Source organism: Silurus meridionalis, chromosome 15 (genome assembly GCF_014805685.1).
Source record: "Silurus meridionalis isolate SWU-2019-XX chromosome 15, ASM1480568v1, whole genome shotgun sequence".
NCBI lineage: Eukaryota > Metazoa > Chordata > Actinopteri > Siluriformes > Siluridae > Silurus > Silurus meridionalis.
Window position 1 is genome coordinate 705,001 of NC_060898.1, and position 20,000 is coordinate 725,000.

General features: G+C 38.9%; 2 protein-coding genes across 3 annotated transcripts in view; both read left to right on the forward strand.

Moving 5' to 3' along the window:
• Positions 1–4,667, forward strand: part of stk32a (serine/threonine kinase 32A) — a 24,210-nt gene extending 19,543 nt beyond the window's left edge. Inside the window, exons 8-11 of one of the 2 annotated variants that reach the window (XR_006927928.1) lie at positions 936–1,052; positions 1,230–1,354; positions 2,283–2,411; positions 4,599–4,662. Coding sequence is in view for 1 of the 2 variants with exons in the window: in XM_046867031.1 (XP_046722987.1) it covers positions 936–1,052; positions 1,230–1,354; positions 2,285–2,411; positions 4,599–4,667 (438 nt within the window). In the remaining variant the exon portion in view is untranslated. Of the gene's footprint in view, positions 1–935; positions 1,053–1,229; positions 1,355–2,282; positions 2,412–4,598 lie in introns of both variants that reach the window. The other variant, XM_046867031.1, reaches the window with a different exon arrangement.
• Positions 4,668–16,122: 11,455 nt separating this feature from the next.
• Positions 16,123–18,690, forward strand: LOC124397524. Its single transcript, XM_046867030.1, has 4 exons — positions 16,123–16,263; positions 16,509–16,811; positions 16,996–17,062; positions 17,168–18,690. The coding sequence occupies exons 2-4, from the start codon at positions 16,566–16,568 to the stop codon at positions 17,881–17,883; spliced, it is 1,029 nt and encodes a 342-aa protein (XP_046722986.1). The 5' UTR covers positions 16,123–16,263; positions 16,509–16,565; the 3' UTR covers positions 17,884–18,690.
• The last annotated feature ends 1,310 nt before the right edge of the window (positions 18,691–20,000 follow it).

A 20,000-nucleotide genomic window follows, 5' to 3' on the forward strand; every position in this document is an offset into this window, starting at 1 on the left:
AAGGTTATAAGTTTAGATCTCAGCACAATCAACCTGCCACATCTGTTGGGCCCTTGAGGAAGGCCCTTAACCCTGGTTAGCATGTCCACCAAATGCCTTAAATGTAAATGTAGGATAATCCTGAAAATACCAGTTGTGCAGGCAAATGGGAAATTTTGGAACTAGGAGATGGCGACCCTGAGACACCGGCAATTGTTTGGAACCAGTGGGTGACCACATGGGTGCAATATTTTGATGAAAGTTCTACACAGCGAGGATGCATGTGATGGAACAGAGCGGTGAGGGCTCCTCAGGATCGCAGCTCGAACAACCACAGTATTCTCTGGTGTAAAATGACTTCTATTTATAGCTGAACCTGTTTCTTCGAAATGCGCATATGGGACACGATCATGACGTCCGAACTGATAATGATGCCAAAAGTCCATTTGCTCACACGTTAACCATTCTTATAAAAGTTTTTACAGTAAAGGCTCATTGTGCAAAACTCTACTGCTCCATTATAACTGATGGTAAGGGGATCAAAACGAGCTCGCGAAGGTTCCAAACAATTGGTGAAGGCCCAGAGCCCTCAAACTCCTTGTCCCAAAACTTCCCCTTTCAATGCACCACCCTGTATATTAAAATATATCTAAATAATCCTGTGCTGAATGAATCCTGAATATAACATTTTAATCCTGAACATTTATCCTGAATTAAATGAATGATATATGATGAGATGATTCCAGGACACCTCTCAAATCTTAAATAAAACCCTCAATCCTAATTCGAGTAATGTCACAAGGCAATTATGTATAATCTGCTGAAATTATAAATGATCTTTCAGATGATCAATGATGTTCACAGGTCTGAAAAGAGTCCACTCTAAGTGTACGAATAGCGCAATGTACAGTAAAGCGCCGTCCCTGAACACACTCCCACGTCTGCGTCTGTTTCAGAGGCCGTATATAATGCGCTCCAGCACGCCCACCTCTGAGATCCTGCAGTCCTTCCACAAGGTCCATCCCTGCTATCCAGCCGCCTGGTCAGTAGAGATGAAGTCTCTGTTGAGGAAGGTGAACGAAACACTTTCATGTGGCTGATAATTAATGCAGTATGATGGGAAATGTGTGTATTTTTAATGAGTATTTTATTTTATTTATTTGTATTCTTCCAGCTTGTGTTCTTTTGACCTTGCTTTAATATTCAGTATAAATGTGTGCTTTAGAAATTAAACTTGCTGTGTTTTTCAGCTGCTGTGTGTCGACGCACACCAGCGTCTCTCGTCTCTCTCCGAGCTGAAGGACACAGACTGTCTCTCCCGTGTAAACTGGGACGCAGTGCTAAATAAACACGTCCAACCAGGTTTCATCCTAATGTAAGGGAGACCACACCCCCAACACACACACACACACACACACATATATATTCACACAAACACACACACAAACACATGCACACACATATACACTCACACAAACACACACACACTACAGGTCGTGCAGCTACAGGGAAATAATCACTCAATGTGGTAATAAATTTTTGGACACCTGAGAATAAGACACACACACAAGCTTGATTTGTTTTAAAAGTGGAGTTGTCCGTTGTCCTGAATTATATAGCATACATATCACATACACACAAACACACACAAACTTGATTGTTTTAATAGTGGAGCTGTCCGTTGTCCTGAATTATATAGCATTCATATCACATACACACAAACACACACATATACACTCACACAAACACACTCACGCATATACACTCACACAAACACACACATGCACATATTGAACAGGAGCTACAGGAAAACAATCACTGAATATATACACAATGTGGTCACAAATTTGTATACACCTGAGCATAAGATTGCTTTGTGCATCTTTTTGAACATCCCATTCCACATTTAGTCTTCATTCACTGTTATAATGAGCTTCTCTCTTCTGAGAAGATGTTTCACTGGATATAGTGGAGATTTATTCAGCTACACGGGTGTTAGTAAAGTCAGGTACTGATGTAGGTGAGGAGAGGAGGCCTGGGGTGCAGTCAGTGTTCACGTTCATCATGTTTAATAGGGTGTTAAGCTCTATAGCAGGAGATCTTCCACTCCAAAGAGTAAAATAAAAAAAATGTAAAATAGTTTTTTATTAAAAAAAAGTTGTAGAAATTGTAATAGCCTGCAGTGTGTGTACATAACAGATGGCCATAAAAACGTTCTATACATAATAATGAGACTCTCAGCTCTCCTTACCATCTGCCCAGGTTTTGTTTTATAATCTCAATCTTTTTTTTAATGGTTGTAGAGACGGAGACTAAACTGTGACCCCACGTTTGAGCTGGAGGAGATGATCTTGGAGTCAAAGCCACTGCACAAGAAGAAGAAGAGATTAGCGAGGAAGACGAGGGATCAGAGCTCTGACGGATCTCCACAGGTGCAGTGTGCAGGATTTTATTTGTTTCTTTTTTACTTTTGAATATGCTAAAGATGCACATGAGTAATTTATTTATTTTTATTGGTAGAGAAAACAATTAATAACTGTTACTGTAGAGCAGGGGGCGGGACTTATACACCATACAGAGCATTTTATTGGCTGAAGGTGTACTCTAGCAGGTAACACAGTGTGACATCATTTATCAATCTCAAAATGATCTTCACCTGATCTCACCTAGTGTGTGTGTGTGTGTGTGTGTGTGTGTGTGTGTGTGTGTGTGTGTGTGTGTGTGTAGTAAAATGCTTTTTACGACTGTCCAACATGTAAACATAAAAAATAGAAGTAGAATATAAAGATAAAAAAAGCAAAATAAAATAAAAAAAATATATATAATTTTATTAAATTATAAAAGTTAATTAAAAGTATAAGTATGAAAATAAGGTTAAGAATAATGCAATGTACAGTAGGTGTGTATATATATATATACACACACACACACACAAAGTACACAGAAAGGGGTGGATATGTGTATGAAATATATTGATAGAGGTACAGATTAAAGTGATCCAGTGTGATTGTCCTTAAAGTGTCCATGTAAAGTGACACTGTGCTGGTGTAAAACTGATGTAAAGTAAGAAAGAGAGAGAGGGAGAAAGAGGGAAAGAAATAAAGGGTTGACTGATTCGTCAGTCGGACTCGTGTGAATTGTGTATTTGTAAAAGCGCTAACGCAGCTCAGGTGGTCCTGCATCACACTTCAGCTGTAAAGATTCTGCTTCAAGGTGACTCGAGCTGCTGCTGCTGAGAGCCGTGTGGGAGGAAAACTCAGTCTTCCTGTTATTACTGTTCACACACACACACACACACACACACACACACACACACACACACACACACACACATTGTTTTACAGCAATCTAATCTGGTTCTGAGTAAAATCATTTATTAAACATTATTAATATGATATAATTATCAGCATAGTTTTTTTGATAATAATTATATATATATATATTCTAAGCTACATATTTATATTTCCTCTATCTTCTCCCTTCTTTCTTTGTTTTTCTTTTTTTTTTACTTGTTTTTCTGCAGTCTCCTTCCTTTCTCTCAGCCCTTCGTCCTCAGCTGCCCTGGAGTCTAATGTAAAGTACATGAGCTCAATTAAATCACAGATAACACACACACACACACACACACACACACACACACACACACACACACACACACACACACAGAGCAGAAACATCATCTCCTGTACTCATCTGTCGTATCTTCTTTCTCTTCTTCTATCTCTCTCTCTCTCTCTCTCTCTCTGTCTATCTCTTTTAGTATGCTTTTGTTTTCCTTCCTTAATGAGAGCATTAGCTGATTACATTAGCGATAACACAGCGGTAAATTATTCCATAATTGATCCAGTTTATTCTCTGAGAGACTGATGCGCTGAGTCGCTAATAAAAACGATCTTTTTTTCAAATATAAAAGAAAAAAAAATGATTAAAAGTGACATCAGGAGAGAAAAATGCAACATCTGAGTTAAAACTAAAATATTTTTCTTTTAAAACTTCTTATCTATTAGCAGACGTGTGTTTTTCAGACTACAGTAACTTCCACAACAGCGTTTTCACACAGACTCCTACTATCAGGGTCAGAGTTCTCTCTGGATCAGAACATCTGCCTTTTGTCCATGAATGTGTATGAATGTCATTTCTGTAATTGGTCTGAATCTTCTTTCCTGAGGGTCTGTAACAGGAGACTTCACGGGCCGGAGTGACTCATCAATATTACTGTGAAGATTTTATTATGATAATAAATGTATTTATTTTGCTGGATTCGTTTATTATGTTCTGCACAGTACAGATAAATGAGCATCAAAGAGCATTTACTAACTTATGCATATGCATGTGGTTGGTGGGTGAATCCAATAAATAATTAGGCTACGTTATGCCTCTAGAGGCCGCTCTTGTACTCAGACCAGAACCCGGAAAAACTATCGGTATGGGACATTTTAGCTCCAAACTCAAACTTTGTTATCAAATACAGATATGATACGAGTAAAACATCTCTGTCTCTGAATTGTTCAGAGGGCCGTTCCACATGTGTGTATCAGGGGTCAGGGGTCATGTAGTTTGAGGACCCCTGACATATGTAATGAGAATAAGGAATGTTTGTGCTTGTTGTGTTTGTGCAGAACGGTCAGCTCCAGCAGCGCCTCGACTGTGTACAGCGAGACTTCATCGTCTTCAACAGAGAGAAGTGAGAAACGTTCACACACACGTTCTTCATTAACAGTACAGCAGTTAACCTTAACAGCACATGTGTGAATGAGATAAATGTACGTTTTTCTGGATAATGGCTTCTGCTAAATGCTGTAAATGTAAATGTAGGTGTGACACAATGGCACACTGTATCTAAATTCATATTTATATTCATGCATGAATCTGAAGTTGTGTCTATATTTGTATCGATACCCGTATCTGGGGAAGGTGGTGGTTAAGGCACTGGACTTCAAATGGAAAGTGGCTCAGTCTATAAGATGTTTGGAGTTGGAGTTTATTTATTTTGCGCTTTTCACATGGACATGGTCTCAAAGCAGCTTTACAGAATTGTAAGTGAAAGTGAATGATGTGTTTATCACTGATGATGAAGACTGGGCGACTGTGGTGAAGGAAAAACTCCCTTAGATGTTATGAGGAAGAAACCTTGAGAAGAACCAGACTCAAAAGTAGAACCTCATCCTCATTTGGGTGACATCAAGAGTGTGATTATAGTCTTTAAACACTACAGAACACTGGAGAGTGAGAACTAACATGAGCACTGGAGTGTGTGATTATGACTGATGATCTTTCTACAGTCTTATACAGTCAGTTGACGTTGTGGAACCAGGAGCTACTGAGCAACTCATAAAATAGCTCAACATTTGAGATCATCACAGATCGAACACCAGCTTCTCCATGCAGAGCCTTTAAACACTCAAAGAGGTCCAGTGTCCAAACTCTACATAAAGTGGGATTCAATTGGCACTGGTACGTCTCCGAATGTTTGTGACTGGAGCTGGAGGAACCTCAGGAAGCCTCAGGATGGGAAGAGAAGAGAAGCAGTGGAGAGGAATTAGCGTAGCTGCTGTTCATGATATTAACAGCACAAGTTGATAATGTGATGTGATCAGATGTTCTGGAGCACAAGGTTATGATGTGATGTGTGTTATGTGTAGAACTCGCTAAAAACATACGTTTTTAATCTACACTTAAACTGGGAGAGTGTGTCTGAGCCCCGAACACTGTCAGGAAGACTATTCCAGAGTTTAGGAGCTAAATGTGAGAATGATCTACCACCTTTATTGGACTTTGCTATTCTAGGAACTCCTACTACGATCAGAAGGTCATGGGTTTATAACTGTAAGTTGTTTTGGATAGAGGCATCCGCCAAATGTCATTAATGTAAATGTAGATCTCAGACACACCAAGCTGACACTCCTGGGCCCCTGAGCAAGGCCCTTAACCCCATAACTACTCAGTTGTATGAATGAGAATTTATATCTGATTGCTCACACACACACATGAAGCTAAATTCTAGCATGAATTTATTGTTTTTAGATTCTGGTATCTGAGTTCCTCTCAAGGTCATGACCCCTGCTGTGGTTCAGTCTGAATAGTGTATTCATGTTCATAGTCTTTATCACTTTTTATTATCACTCTCTTTTCGTTTTATAAAGGTTGAAGAAGAACAAAGCAGACATGGACTTGAGCAACCCAAACGAAGAGAACCGAGTCCTTGAGGATGGACAGAACAACAACGTCACCAGCGCAGCGAGTTTATCGAGTTAAAGCTCAAAACTGCTGAAGATTGAAAAACCTTTAAGGAAAGGAAGATCATCAACTGAATCGACTCAGGCTTAGAGCGAGAGCAGCAGAAGCATCCAGGGAGAACGTTTTCAAAATCAAGAAAACGCTACACTGAGTCCGGTTCTGGTTTAATCGAGGAATCAATGACCTTAAAATGAAGCTCTGAGATGCGGAGCTTGTAAACGAGTGCAGCTTAGAATTCAATCCTTCCTGCATAGTTTTTTTCCCTTTTTTCTTTTCTTTTATTCCTCTGAAAGCACCACAATGATGTGAGCGTAGACGAGGAAAAACGTTGCTGCTGTAAAGTGTGTGATTGCGGTGTTTGGGGTTTTTCTCTCCTGAACAGTGGCCTTAACTTCACACTGCACACAAGTCAGGTCCAAAAGTCTGCAACTGTTTTCATTTCATCAGCTTTTAAACACGAATACGGCTTTATCTGGCCTGAGTTTAACTTCTGTCCTCCTGCAGCCTGCTTTCTGATCATACTCTTGGGTTTTATATGGAATTCAGGATCTGCCAAAGTATTGAATGTAACTTTTCCTGAAATGAATAAAATGATGAGAAAGTTCCTTAAACTGGAACTAATGAACTTCTGGTTCTTGATCATGGATCATGGTTTAATCATCACTCTGGTACAAAACTCTCATAAAGGGCGGGGCTCAACTTTGCTTTACTCTCATTGGCTAGTTGGACAAATTTGAATGAATTTTGAAAAGTGGTTCTGGATGCAGTTCATTCATTAAAAAGTTGTATTTTACCTAAATTCCAAATATTATTAATGAACTAAATTTCAGTTTACACCAGATTTAGCAAAATTATTTAATAGCATAATTATTCCTTTCTTTGTTGGAGGTCTGTAACAAAAAATGCCACGGGCCGGAGTGACTATGAGTGTTACTGTGGAGATTAAATGTATTTATTTTGTCTCCGAATGCTGGATTAGTTTAGTTTGTTCTGCACAGTACAGATAAATGATCGTCACATTTTAACAGATTTATCACCTATTAGAAGAGTGTTATTACTGTCATAATGACATTTTCTTCATATTCATTGCTGTTGAAATCAAAATATTTACTTACTTATGCATGTGGTTTGTGGGCGAATCTCATAAATAATTAGGCTACGTTAAGAACTAGACTGATAGTACTGAACTTTATTACAAAAAAAACAAAAAAGTACTGAATGATGAAGAAAATAAAAATGAATATGTTCATTAAATATAATTATATAATTAATAAGTTATAAATAATAAATATAATATAGCGCACTCCGTGCAGCACGCAGTCTCACGTGTAAATACATACAGCACGCAGCATCAGTGATTCACCTCTAGAGGCCACTCTTGTAATGACAGCGGACTGGAAAAACTATCTGTTTGGATTTTTGCAGATAGCTGATAATTCCAGACTATTGGTGCCTCGACCTTTAATACTACGGGACATTTTAGTTAAAAAGCCAAACTTTATTAGTTTAAACATTTTCAAAATATGTCTCTGGCTTTGTTCAGAGGGCCGTTCCACATGTGGGGCGTAGGGGCTGTATTCATCCTGGGGGCCATAGTTTGAGGGCCTCTGATTTACACTAAAAAGTACAAACACTAGAACTGAACAGAGAACTGCATCCACAACTCTCTGGTGTCTCTAAACCCTGGTCCAGGAGCTGCCCATACAAATCTGATTATCCAATGAGAGTAGAGCATCAATAAACTCCTCCCTGTATGAGAGTTTTAAAGTATAAAGGACTTGGCACTGCTTCTTAACCCCAAATTCAGAGAGTAGAGAACTTATAAAACTCAAATTAAAAGTATTTTGTTTATATTTTGAGTGTCACATTTTCACTCTAAAGTTACCAGGTTTTAGTCTTGACAACTTTTTCTCCTTTTTATTCATATATTTTTGTTTGTTTCTTCAACATTCAATACGTTTGACATGAATCGAGCAGGAAGCTGAAGACCTTGTGTTTACCATCGGAATGAAATAAAACATTTGTAAATGTTTAAAAATGGAGCAGGAAAAAGCAGGATGTTTTTCTCTCTCTGGATATAAATATATATTTTATTTATGAACTGTTCAGAGGAAAATTCAAGCAGAATTAAACATTTCATAAAAATCCAGATAGACTGGAAAAACTCTGACCACTGACTTCAACCATGAACTTCCTGTTTTCTTCACATAAATGGCAAAAACACTTTCTAAAGAAGAAAAATCTACAATTATAGGAGTTTAAATGAAATAATGATGAACATAAAGGAGACAAATGTTAGGAAATGATCTGTAATAATCTCTTATGAATGAATATCCAATAAGCTTTTCTTTATTTCAGATAACTAGAACAGGTAATAAGAACTGTGTGTGTGTGTGTGTGTGTGTGTGTGGGTGGCTGAGAAGGTGCGGTGGCTGAGCTGCATTATTGCAATAAGGGGCTCATGCGCTTAAGAGTTTAATCATCTTCAGCTGCTTCATGAAGATTTGTTGGTGGAACCCGTCGTGATGTGAACACGCTCAGTCCTGTACATCTGAAGAACGTTAATCAGCATCACACGAGACCTGAATATTGAGTAACGATCATTAAATGATGTTCATGTGAGCACTTGTGAGTTTGTTTGCACATCATGAGTCCCCAAGCAGATCACAATAACTTTTTTTAACATCTCTGTAGCTCCTTTCTTCCAGAAGTATGTTCTGATTATCTGATCTGTTTCTGATCAATTAAAGAGCGTTGTTGCTGATGCCCTCAGACCTTCAGCCCTGACTGTTTATTTGCCTTCTTCAATTCCAAATGCACTTTAGGAAAGAGCTTTATGTTTATAGATGTGTTGCTAATCGAAGATGCTAACGCTAATCACCGCGCTGTGTTCCTCTACTTGCTTTCACACGCCTTCTTGTACCTGAGGAGTAAAATATGAAGAGCATGTTTGATGTTTGATCTCAGCAGTAAGAAGAGAAAAGAGCAGCTGAGGAGATCTCATCACACATTTTTGGATTTGTTAACTAGAAGAATTTGATCATCATTATTCCACTCACGAGGAAGTTCTTTCCTGAGAAGGAAACACCCAGATTTAAGGACACTGATATTTTGCTGAAAGCTTCTGTATGTAAAATGTGGCTTTCAATTTTTATTTTCACTCCAAAAGAACAACGAAGTGATGTGGAGAATCGCTTTTTACTCGCAGTTTCTTTTCTTTTTTCACTTCACATGTGAGCAGCTGTGGATGAAGTACACAAACTATGCAGTCGAGTAAAAGTAGAGACTCAGTAAAATGTGACTCCAGTAAAAGTAAAAGTGAAGACGGATGATCTGCTGTGAAGACCCCTAATGAGAGAAGCCGAAAGAAAAAGAAGAAGAAGAATAGTTTCGTTCAGTTACTTAAATCAGAGACATTACATATTAGCACCAGTAGGGGGCGCTGCTGGAGTTTACATCATGCATGAGAATCAAAGATTTTGCATGAGAATCAAATTTTTTATTTAAAAATCCTGACGTTGAATCGAAGTTTTTCCCACTTTTCCAAAACTTTAACTAGAGTTTCAATCATTTATATGTATATGTTACTGTGTAGTGTCTATGGGAGTCACGTGATAAAAGAGCAAACGACTCGGACTAGAAGAGTGTAGAGAGATGAACTACTCAAGTCTGTTTTCTGTACAGAAACTATGGAGATTTTGCGATGTTTTTCTCGTGTAGAGTAGAAAATCACTCTTTGAGACGACTCGTTCTTCTGAGTCACACTGAAGACTGGTTTAAATAAACGAATTGTTCATGAACAGCTCGTCACACGGGATTGCGTATCGTCACTGATCTGTCAGGCCTGAGGTGACTCTGTTTCTACTGTAGATTTTACCTGATGATGTAATTACATTATATGAGTGGTGATCATTTCTGATTCTGAAATCTGTAGCTGGTTTCCATGTTTTTTTAATTTCCATATATACTCTCTGTCCCATACTAAGAGCTGAAAGCAGAGCCACTGTTCTATCATATGAACTCTTCTACTGCGAATGATGATGTTGAAGAAGGTCTCAGAACAGTTTTGCTTGTTGGTAATGTGGAACGTTGGACTCTACACATCTGGACCTGGACTGAAGAGTATTTGAGACCAGTGACAGAAGTGTTGTGAAGAGTCAATAAGGCTAAATGAGGGCAAGTGCCAGACTGAGGAGCAGCTTTCAGCATAGGTTGGGGGTTTATGGCTCTCTCAGCTATGATGTTGGTTTGGTCTGGAACACTGAAACATCAGTCATCAGCTGAATAAACCATTTCAGCACTGATCTCCAATCAGGGTCTCAGGCACACCACATCTCACAAACACTGCCTTCAATTGCCTTATTAGTACCCTGGTGTTTTTTTCTGACATCTGAAAAACCTCTGGATTTAGATTAAAATACATTACATTACATTAGATTAGATAAGATTACATTACATTAGATTAGATAAGATTAGATTACATTAGATTAGATTCAACATTAGTGTCATTGTGCAAGGTGCATGTACAGAGCAAATGAAATGCAGTTAGCATCTAACCATAAGTGGCATATTTACAATAAACAGCAGTGTGATAAATGGGGTATAGGGTCCATATATACAGAGTTAGTATTATATCTAAAGAATATAAAGAAGGTAGATAATAGAATAATTACAATATTTAAAAAAATATTAATCACAGCTGTAATAACACTTCTTCCCTTATTAAGCACCATTTAGGACTATAAATAAACTTTATTCAGTGTTGTCATGTTTATCACATCAGACTCTGATCTGAAAATGACCGCCTGATTACACATGGATTTCTCTTATGATGTATTATGTAAGACTTTATGACCCTTTTCACGTTCCATACTTACAGACATTACAGGAAGCAGCAGAAGAGTCCAGATTCCAGAGCTGAGAGAACATCAAGGTGTGATTTTTATTTAAATACTTTAATTATTTGTTGATTCATTGATCACTGCTGATGTGTGAACACCTGAGTTTCAGTAATGATTTATGTTTTATGAGATTTGGAGCAAAAGGAAAAGTGTTGAAGCAGAAACTTGTTGAGTGTGTTGTAATTTCACTTCTACATTTCATCATCTTGGGTGTTGGCTGTATTCTGAACATTGTTCTAAACAAGTGTGCTGTTGTTTGTGTGACAAAAAAATACAGAATCCAAATCAACAAAAATCTGCATTCAGAGTATCTAGAGACAGACGGTGTAACAGCATGGCCACTGCAACTGAAGTGAAAAAGAGTTATCCTGGATCCATGGGCACTGGGTCTGGAGTGGACACGGTGTGGATCGGGTTCATGGACATCGTTCCAGTGATCGGGACGGTGAAGGAGGCGGTGGAGTTGGTGTTGGCTCTGTATGGAGGGAATAAAGAGATGGTAAAGGAGAGAGAAAAAGCCATTAAAAACATTTTGAAAATCCAGTTGGGTCTAACAGACAAAAAGGAAAATGATGAGCCGGTGAGTGAAATTTCTGCTTCTATCATCCAAAAACTGATTATAAAGTAAAGGGTTCTAATATCTCAAACAGACAGCAGTTAATACCTCCTATAGAACTCAATCCTGCAGTGGATTATTTTCATTCAGCTGCTCGGTCCATCATCTGCCCTTCTTTATATTCTATACTTTTTATCTTTCCTTTTAGAAGTCGACTAAACCAGCAGCAGGTGCAGCAGCAACATCTAAGATTCCTGGCCTCAGTGATGTGTCAGGTGTGTGTGTGTGATATTCCTGCTCCTCACACTCTTCTAAATATTACTGAAATTCCTTTAATGAATCATTTTACAGAAATGTTTAGATTTCGCTTTTCTCCACAGAGGTCAGAATGGAAAAGATTATTGAATGTGTGAATAAAGGATCCAAAAGGACCCAAGAAAAATCTCAAGCTGAACAGATAAAGAGAGAAAAGGGTGGAGGAAATTAAGGAAGACATGTTAAAAAAGGTCCGTGACATCAAACCAGACTTCTATGAAGAGCTGACGGAGGAACTCAAAAGGTCAAGAAGAGGCGAGCATGTCTTCAACAACGACATCCTTAAATTTCATTACAAAGTTCTGGTTGAGTTTTTGAATAGATTAGGTTTTTCTAATCGACCACAATTTAATGAGGAAACAATGAAGAGATTAGCTCGTCACACACTTTCCCAAAACACCGCAGAACAAATTGAGACAGAAATGGTGGTTCACTTTGACGATGATGAATTCTATGTGAATGCAAATGCAGTAATGTACAGTGTGTATTGCCGAGAGCTGCGTGAAGCCTTCTTTGAAATTCTGAGCCACTTAAACCCACTGGATGTGACAGAGGAGGAGACGAGGAGAGTGGATTTTGTCATAGATAATATGAATAACTTTGAAATCTATGTGGATCATCTAGCAAAACAGAAGTGGATTGGCAATAACGGGGATAAGTTGAATCGGTTTATGGGGGTGAAGCAGAAAGTAGTGACAATGTATAAAACTGAACGTGGTGTGGAATGGAGCATTGACACTCTGAGAGAAATTGAACGTTTGTTGGGACAAAGACAGTGAGTTTATTTGTCCTGTTCAGGGCTCTCAGGTCTTCCTTATTTTATCCCAACAACATCTTAAAATCTTCAGACCTGAAACAAGATCTTAACTTGTGAATGCTGGTGCAAACAGACACCTTTTATTTTTCTTTCCAAACAAGCGTTCACTGTAGTGCACACACACACACACACACACACACACACACACACACAAAAAAAAGAAATTTCAATACAAGGGTTCAAGGGTTTTAACTTCCTGCTACGATCAGTGTGCTCTTTATAATCCGCTTTTGCTTCTGCTCCAAATCAGTGTAGAAATGCTTTAATATATACAGTATATTCCTGTATGCTACATGCTCCAGGTTTCATGGAAATGTGTTCACTTTTATTCCTACAGTTTCATCATCAGGACTTTATATACAGCAGCTTCTCTCACAGGCATTAAAACATGTTCGACTTTATTTTAAAACACACCACATTTGGGTAATTGGTGTATATACATTTAATTACAGATGTGAACATTATTATTGAACCTTATATCACAGTCTATAGTGTATCTCACACACACACACACACACACACATATCACTGCTGTTATTGTAATCTTTCTTCACTTTTCACGTGATTCATGTTGTGTTGCTAAAATGTTCATTTTATTCTGGTAATCTGATTAATGTTATTAACGTGTTTGCTTTAGTAAATTGTGAATTATTGCGATTAATTATATAGATTTTATTCTAAAGCAGTTTTCCTGGGCAGAGCGCTGAGCTGATTATTAATGTGTGTAAAAGTTTAATGGAAATAAATTACAAATAAAAGTGATTACTAACATCCTGCCTACAGAGTCTGTAATTATCATCATCATCTCGGGATTATTTTGGTGGAAACACAGAGTTCAGTACAGACTGTGATATTAATTTACACCTCATTACATTTTCCACCATCTTGGATTTTGTCTAATCATCACCAGATCTGCCGAACATCATCTCCATAATAAACTGCCAAAAAATATCATCATTTAGTGAATTTAAAAGCCACCAAACTGAGAGTGAGCTGTATCTCAGCAGCAGCTTCGTGCAACATCATTTCATTGATCAAACAAATCGTGTCTTTAAGATGATTCGAACAAGAAGTTTCTAGAATAATCCTTTTGAGCTAAAAGAGAAATGTAGACCAACTGAAAAACTGCAGTTGCGTCTCCTTGTCCATCAAAAAATGTTTGTGAGACCACAAATGCAGCAAGAACCAACTTCTGAGAATGTTGATATAAAACCAGCTCACCAGCGCCACCTGCTGCTCAGAAACCTACAATAACATGCTATAAAATGTTTGAATCAGCCATTATTGCTTCTCTTCCAACTTGTGCCTGATGTTCACCAGGTTTGACTCACACCATCCTGACACCATGCTGCACGTCTGTTCACACCGTAGACATCATGAGTGAAACTACAAATCCCTGCCTTTAAAGTGGCTCTAATTTCCTGGAATTGATCAGACAACAGCTGTAGTACGCCTGTGAATGTGAAGCTGGTGTTTGGCTCCTGAAATGAAGATCTACACTACAAACCCATGAGCCTCACAATGAGGGCAAAAGAAGTGCAGCGAGAGCAACCCAGCAGGGCGGCGCTGTCTCACAGGTGAAGTAGAACGAGGTGGGTGTTAAAAACGTGGTCATTGTTGAAGCGCTTTGGGGTAACACTCCACCATGGGGTGGTGGTAACTTAGTAACCTGGTGAGATAAAGTGCTGAAAGATTTAGAACTGGAAGAAGAACTGGACAGGACCGGGATGTTCCGGGATGAACAGTGTAAAATGTTCATTAAATTCATAATTAATAAAACGATTGGATAAAAGCAGCAGCCTGGTGACAAACTTCAACGTGACACACGTTCGAAATCACACGTGGGGATCACCTGGACTGTTCTGTACGAAATGACGATAATAGCAGCAATGTTGTGGATTGTTCTGTGATGATCATCATGCACAAGTTACTGAATGGTTTCAACATTTTTGGAGGTTGAGCTCGTAAACTTGCTGAATCACGTGAAGCGTCTCCGTGGCAGATTTGAACAGTTTGACAGGATTTCACGGTTGCTGTTTGTTCTAGCCTGCTGTCCGTGATGAAATAGCAGGTGGGTCAGAACAGCACCGGTCACACGGCTCCCGATGATGTCTTTTGGCACACTGTCTTATGAAGATCGGTGCTCCCTGTGACTGTGTGTGCAGCCTCGTGCTGCCATCTGTTGGCGTGTTACAAAACTAGTCTCGAAACTCTTTAACACCACCTCATACGTGTCTGAAGGCACTCAAGACTAACATGAGATCAGTCAGAACAGCGTGTCCCCTTTAAAGATTCACTGCTCTTCAGTTTTCTTCTCGTCCTGCTGTAGGAATAAACTCCACTGACCCTCAGTACAGATTTATTTTTATTAAATCAGGCTCATTATTTAAATGTGTACAATAACATTATCAGTATTTGGCTGCTTATTTGAAGCCATAGAGCTTTTTATTCCTGAACCTTCCACACAAACACAACAGAAGCTTATTCGTCTCTAAAGTGAGTCCAGGGACTGAAGTCCACGTTTGTTTGTTCTTCTAGAGGAAGTCGTATTTATCAGGATCCGACCCAAACGAAAATACATTTAGAGATTAAAAAAAACAGAAAAAAACCCCTATACAAATAAAACGCTGTTAGCTTTGTGTGTCAGACCCCTGAGGTGCCCCGGACCTCACTTCCACAACCAGCATCCTGTAGAGAAACTACACAAACTTTTGTTCTTTTTAATCGTTTAGAAGACGAGGACGTGAAGCATCGTCCCCTGAATCCACCCGGAGGATGAAGCAGAAACAAACCCCTTCCCGAGGATTCGACTTGGTTACGCGTGACGTGATGTTTTATTAAAAAAAGAATCCTCTTCTGATCTTAACACACACACACACACACACACACACACACACACACACAGACAGAGAGACAGACAGCGGGAGGGACAGCGCATGTAGGACGTTTTGGAGACAAGGTGAGGGAGGTGTGATTGAGATGGTTTGGACATGTGCAGAGGAGGGACATGGGGTATATCAGTAGGAGAATGCTGAGGATGGAGACACCAGGAAGGATGAAAAGAGGAAGAACAAGGAGGTGGTTTATGGATGTGGTGAGGGAAGACATGCAGGTAGTTGGTGTGAAAGAGGCAGATGTAGCCCTAACCCCTGTCCCCTGTCCCAGGACGCAATTGGAACTGATCGATCTTCAGTCTGACTCCATCTTAAAGGAGAAGTTTAGCTCTAATTTAATGTAATATATACATATATAATAATGTGTATGGAATATATATATATTGTATATTCTGGCCCGGCCCCTCTGTCAAATTTTAGAACCCACTGTGGCCAGTGAGGCAAGAAGTTTGTCCATCCCCGATGTATCATGTAAGATATTATGAACCTTTTCACATTCCATACTCACAGACATTACAGGAAGCAGCAGAAGAGTCCAGATTTCAGAGCTGAGAGAACATCAAGGTGTGATTTTTATTTAAATACTTTAATTATTTGTTGATTCATTGATCACTGCTGATGTGTGAACACCTGAGTTTCAGTAATGATTTATGTTTTATGAGATTTGGAGCAAAAGGAAAAGTGTTGAAGCAGAAACTTGTTGAGTGTGTTGTAATTTCACTTCTACATTTCATCATCTTGGGTGTTGGCTGTATTCTGAACATTGTTCTAAACAAGTGTGCTGTTGTTTGTGTGACAAAAAAATACAGAATCCAAATCAACAAAAATCTGCATTCAGAGTATCTAGAGACAGACGGTGTAACAGCATGGCCACTGCAACTGAAGTGAAAAAGAGTTATCCTGGATCCATGGGCACTGGGTCTGGAGTGGACACGGTGTGGATCGGGTTCATGGACATCGTTCCAGTGATCGGGACGGTGAAGGAGGCGGTGGAGTTGGTGTTGGCTCTGTATGGAGGGAATAAAGAGATGGTAAAGGAGAGAGAAAAAGCCATTAAAAACATTTTGAAAATCCAGTTGGGTCTAACAGACAAAAAGGAAAATGATGAGCCGGTGAGTGAAATTTCTGCTTCTATCATCCAAAAACTGATTATAAAGTAAAGGGTTCTAATATCTCAAACAGACAGCAGTTAATACCTCCTATAGAACTCAATCCTGCAGTGGATTATTTTCATTCAGCTGCTCGGTCCATCATCTGCCCTTCTTTATATTCTATACTTTTTATCTTTCCTTTTAGAAGTCGACTAAACCAGCAGCAGGTGCAGCAGCAACATCTAAGATTCCTGGCCTCAGTGATGTGTCAGGTGTGTGTGTGTGATATTCCTGCTCCTCACACTCTTCTAAATATTACTGAAATTCCTTTAATGAATCATTTTACAGAAATGTTTAGATTTTGCTTTTCTCCACAGAGGTCAGAATGGAAAAGATTATTGAATGTGTGAATAAAGGATCCAAAAGGACCCAAGAAAAATCTCAAGCTGAACAGATAAAGAGAGAGAAAAGGGTGGAGGAAATTAAGGAAGACATGTTAAAAAAGGTCCGTGACATCAAACCAGACTTCTATGAAGAGCTGACGGAGGAATTCAAAAGGTCAAGAAGAGGCGAGCATGTCTTCAACAACGACATCCTTAAATTTCATTACAAATCTCTGGTTAATTTTATAAATAGATTAGGTTTTTCTAATCTACCACAATTTAATGAGGAAACAATGAAGAGATTAGCTCGTCACACACTTTCCCAAAACACCGCAAAACAAATTGAGACAGAAATGGTGGTTCACTTTGAGGATGATGAATTCTATGTGAATGCAAATGCAGTAATGTACAGTGTGTATTGCCGAGAGCTGCGTGAAGCCTTCTTTGAAATTCTGAGCCACTTAAACCCACTGGATGTGACAGAGGAGGAGAAGAGGAGAGTGGATTTTGTCATAGATAATATGAATAACTTTGAAATCTATGTGGATCATCTAGCAAAACAGAAGTGGATTGGCAATAACGGGGATAAGTTGAATCGGTTTATGGGGGTGAAGCAGAAAGTAGTGACAATGTATAAAACTGAACGTGGTGTGGAATGGAGCATTGACACTCTGAGAGAAATTGAACGTTTGTTGGGACAAAGACAGTGAGTTTATTTGTCCTGTTCAGGGCTCTCAGGTCTTCCTTATTTTATCCCAACAACATCTTAAAATCTTCAGACCTGAAACAAGATCTTAACTTGTGAATGCTGGTGCAAACAGACACCTTTTATTTTTCTTTCCAAACAAGCGTTCACTGTAGTGCACACACACACACACACACACACACACACACACATATAAAAAAAAAAAGAAATCTCAATGCAAGGGTTTTAAGGGTTTTAACTTCCTGCTACGATCAGTGTGCTCTTTATAATCCGCTTTTGCTTCTGCTCCAAATCAGTGTAGAAATGCTTTAATATATACAGTATATTCCTGTATGCTACATGCTCCAGGTTTCATGGAAATGTGTTCACTTTTATTCCTACAGTTTCATCATCAGGACTTTATATACAGCAGCTTCTCTCACAGGCATTAAAACATGTTCGACTTTATTTTAAAACACACCACATTTGGGTAATTGGTGTATATACATTTAATTACAGATGTGAACATTATTATTGAACCTTATAGTGTATCACACACACACACACACACACACACACACACACATCACTGCTGTTATTGTAATCTTTCTTCACTTTTCACGTGATTCATGTTGTGTTGCTAAAATGTTCATTTTATTCTGGTAATCTGATTAATGTTATTAACGTGTTTGCTTTAGTAAATTGTGAATCATTGCGATTAATTATATAGATTTTATTCTAAAGCAGTTTTCCTGGGCAGAGCGCTGAGCTGATTATTAATGTGTGTAAAAGTTTAATGGAAATAAATTACAAATAAAAGTGATTACTAACATCCTGCCTACAGAGTCTGTAATTATCATCATCATCTCGGGATTATTTTGGTGGAAACACAGAGTTCAGTACAGACTGTGATATTAATTTACACCTCATTACATTTTCCACCATCTTGGATTTTGTCTAATCATCACCAGATCTGCGAACATCATCTCCATAATAAACTGCCAAAAATATCATCATTTAGTGAATTTAAAAGCCACCAAACTGAGAGTGAGCTGTATCTCAGCAGCAGCCGTGCAACATCATTTCATTGATCAAACAAATCGTGTCTTTAAGATGATTCAACAAGAAGTTTCTAGAATAATCCTTTTGAGCTAAAAGAGAAATGTAGACCAACTGAAAAACTGCAGTTGCGTCTCCTTGTCCATCAAAAAATGTTTGTGAGACCACAAATGCAGCAAGAACCAACTTCTGAGAATGTTGATATAAAACCAGCTCACCAGCGCCACCTGCTGCTCAGAAACCTACAATAACATGCTATAAAATGTTTGAATCAGCCATTATTGCTTCTCTTCCAACTTGTGCCTGATGTTCACCAGGTTTGACTCACACCATCCTGACACCATGCTGCACGTCTGTTCACACCGTAGACATCATGAGTGAAACTACAAATCCCTGCCTTTAAAGTGGCTCTAATTTCCTGGAATTGATCAGACAACAGCTGTAGTACGTCTGTGAATGTGAAGCTGGTGTTTGGCTCCTGAAATGAAGATCTACACACTACAAACCCATGAGCCTCACAATGAGGGCAAAAGAAGTGCAGCGAGAGCAACCCAGCAGGGCGGCGCTGTCTCACAGGTGAAATAGAACGAGGTGGGTGTTAAAAACGTGGTCATTGTTGAAGCGCTTTGGGGTAACACTCCACCGATGGGGTGGTGGTAACTTAGTAACCTGGTGAGATAAAGTGCTGAAAGATTTAGAACTGGAAGAAGAACTGGACAGGACCGGGATGTTCCGGGATGAACAGTGTAAAATGTTCATTAAATTCATAATTAATAAAATGATTGAATAAAAGCAGCAGCCTGGTGACAAACTTCAACATGACACACCTTCGAATCACACGTGAGGATCACCTGGACTGTTCTGTACGACATGACGATAATGGCAGCAACGTTGCGGATTGTTCTGTGATGATCATCATGCACAAGTTACTGATTGTTTTTAACATTTTTGGAGGTTGAGCTCATAAACTTGCTGAATCACGTGAAGCGTCTCCGTGGCAGATTTGAACAGTTTGAAACAGGATTTCACGGTTGCTGTTTGTTCTAGCTTGCTGTCCATGATGAAATAGCAGACGTGGTAATA

Coding starts and splice junctions, on each gene's coding strand:
- LOC124397524 (XM_046867030.1), top strand. CDS start 16,566: ATGGCCACTGCAACTGAAGTGAAAAAGAGTTATCCTGGATCCATGGGC. Junction 16,812..16,995: donor AAAAGGAAAATGATGAGCCG/GTGAGTGAAATT, acceptor CTTTCCTTTTAG/AAGTCGACTAAACCAGCAGC. Junction 17,063..17,167: donor TGGCCTCAGTGATGTGTCAG/GTGTGTGTGTGT, acceptor TTTTCTCCACAG/AGGTCAGAATGGAAAAGATT.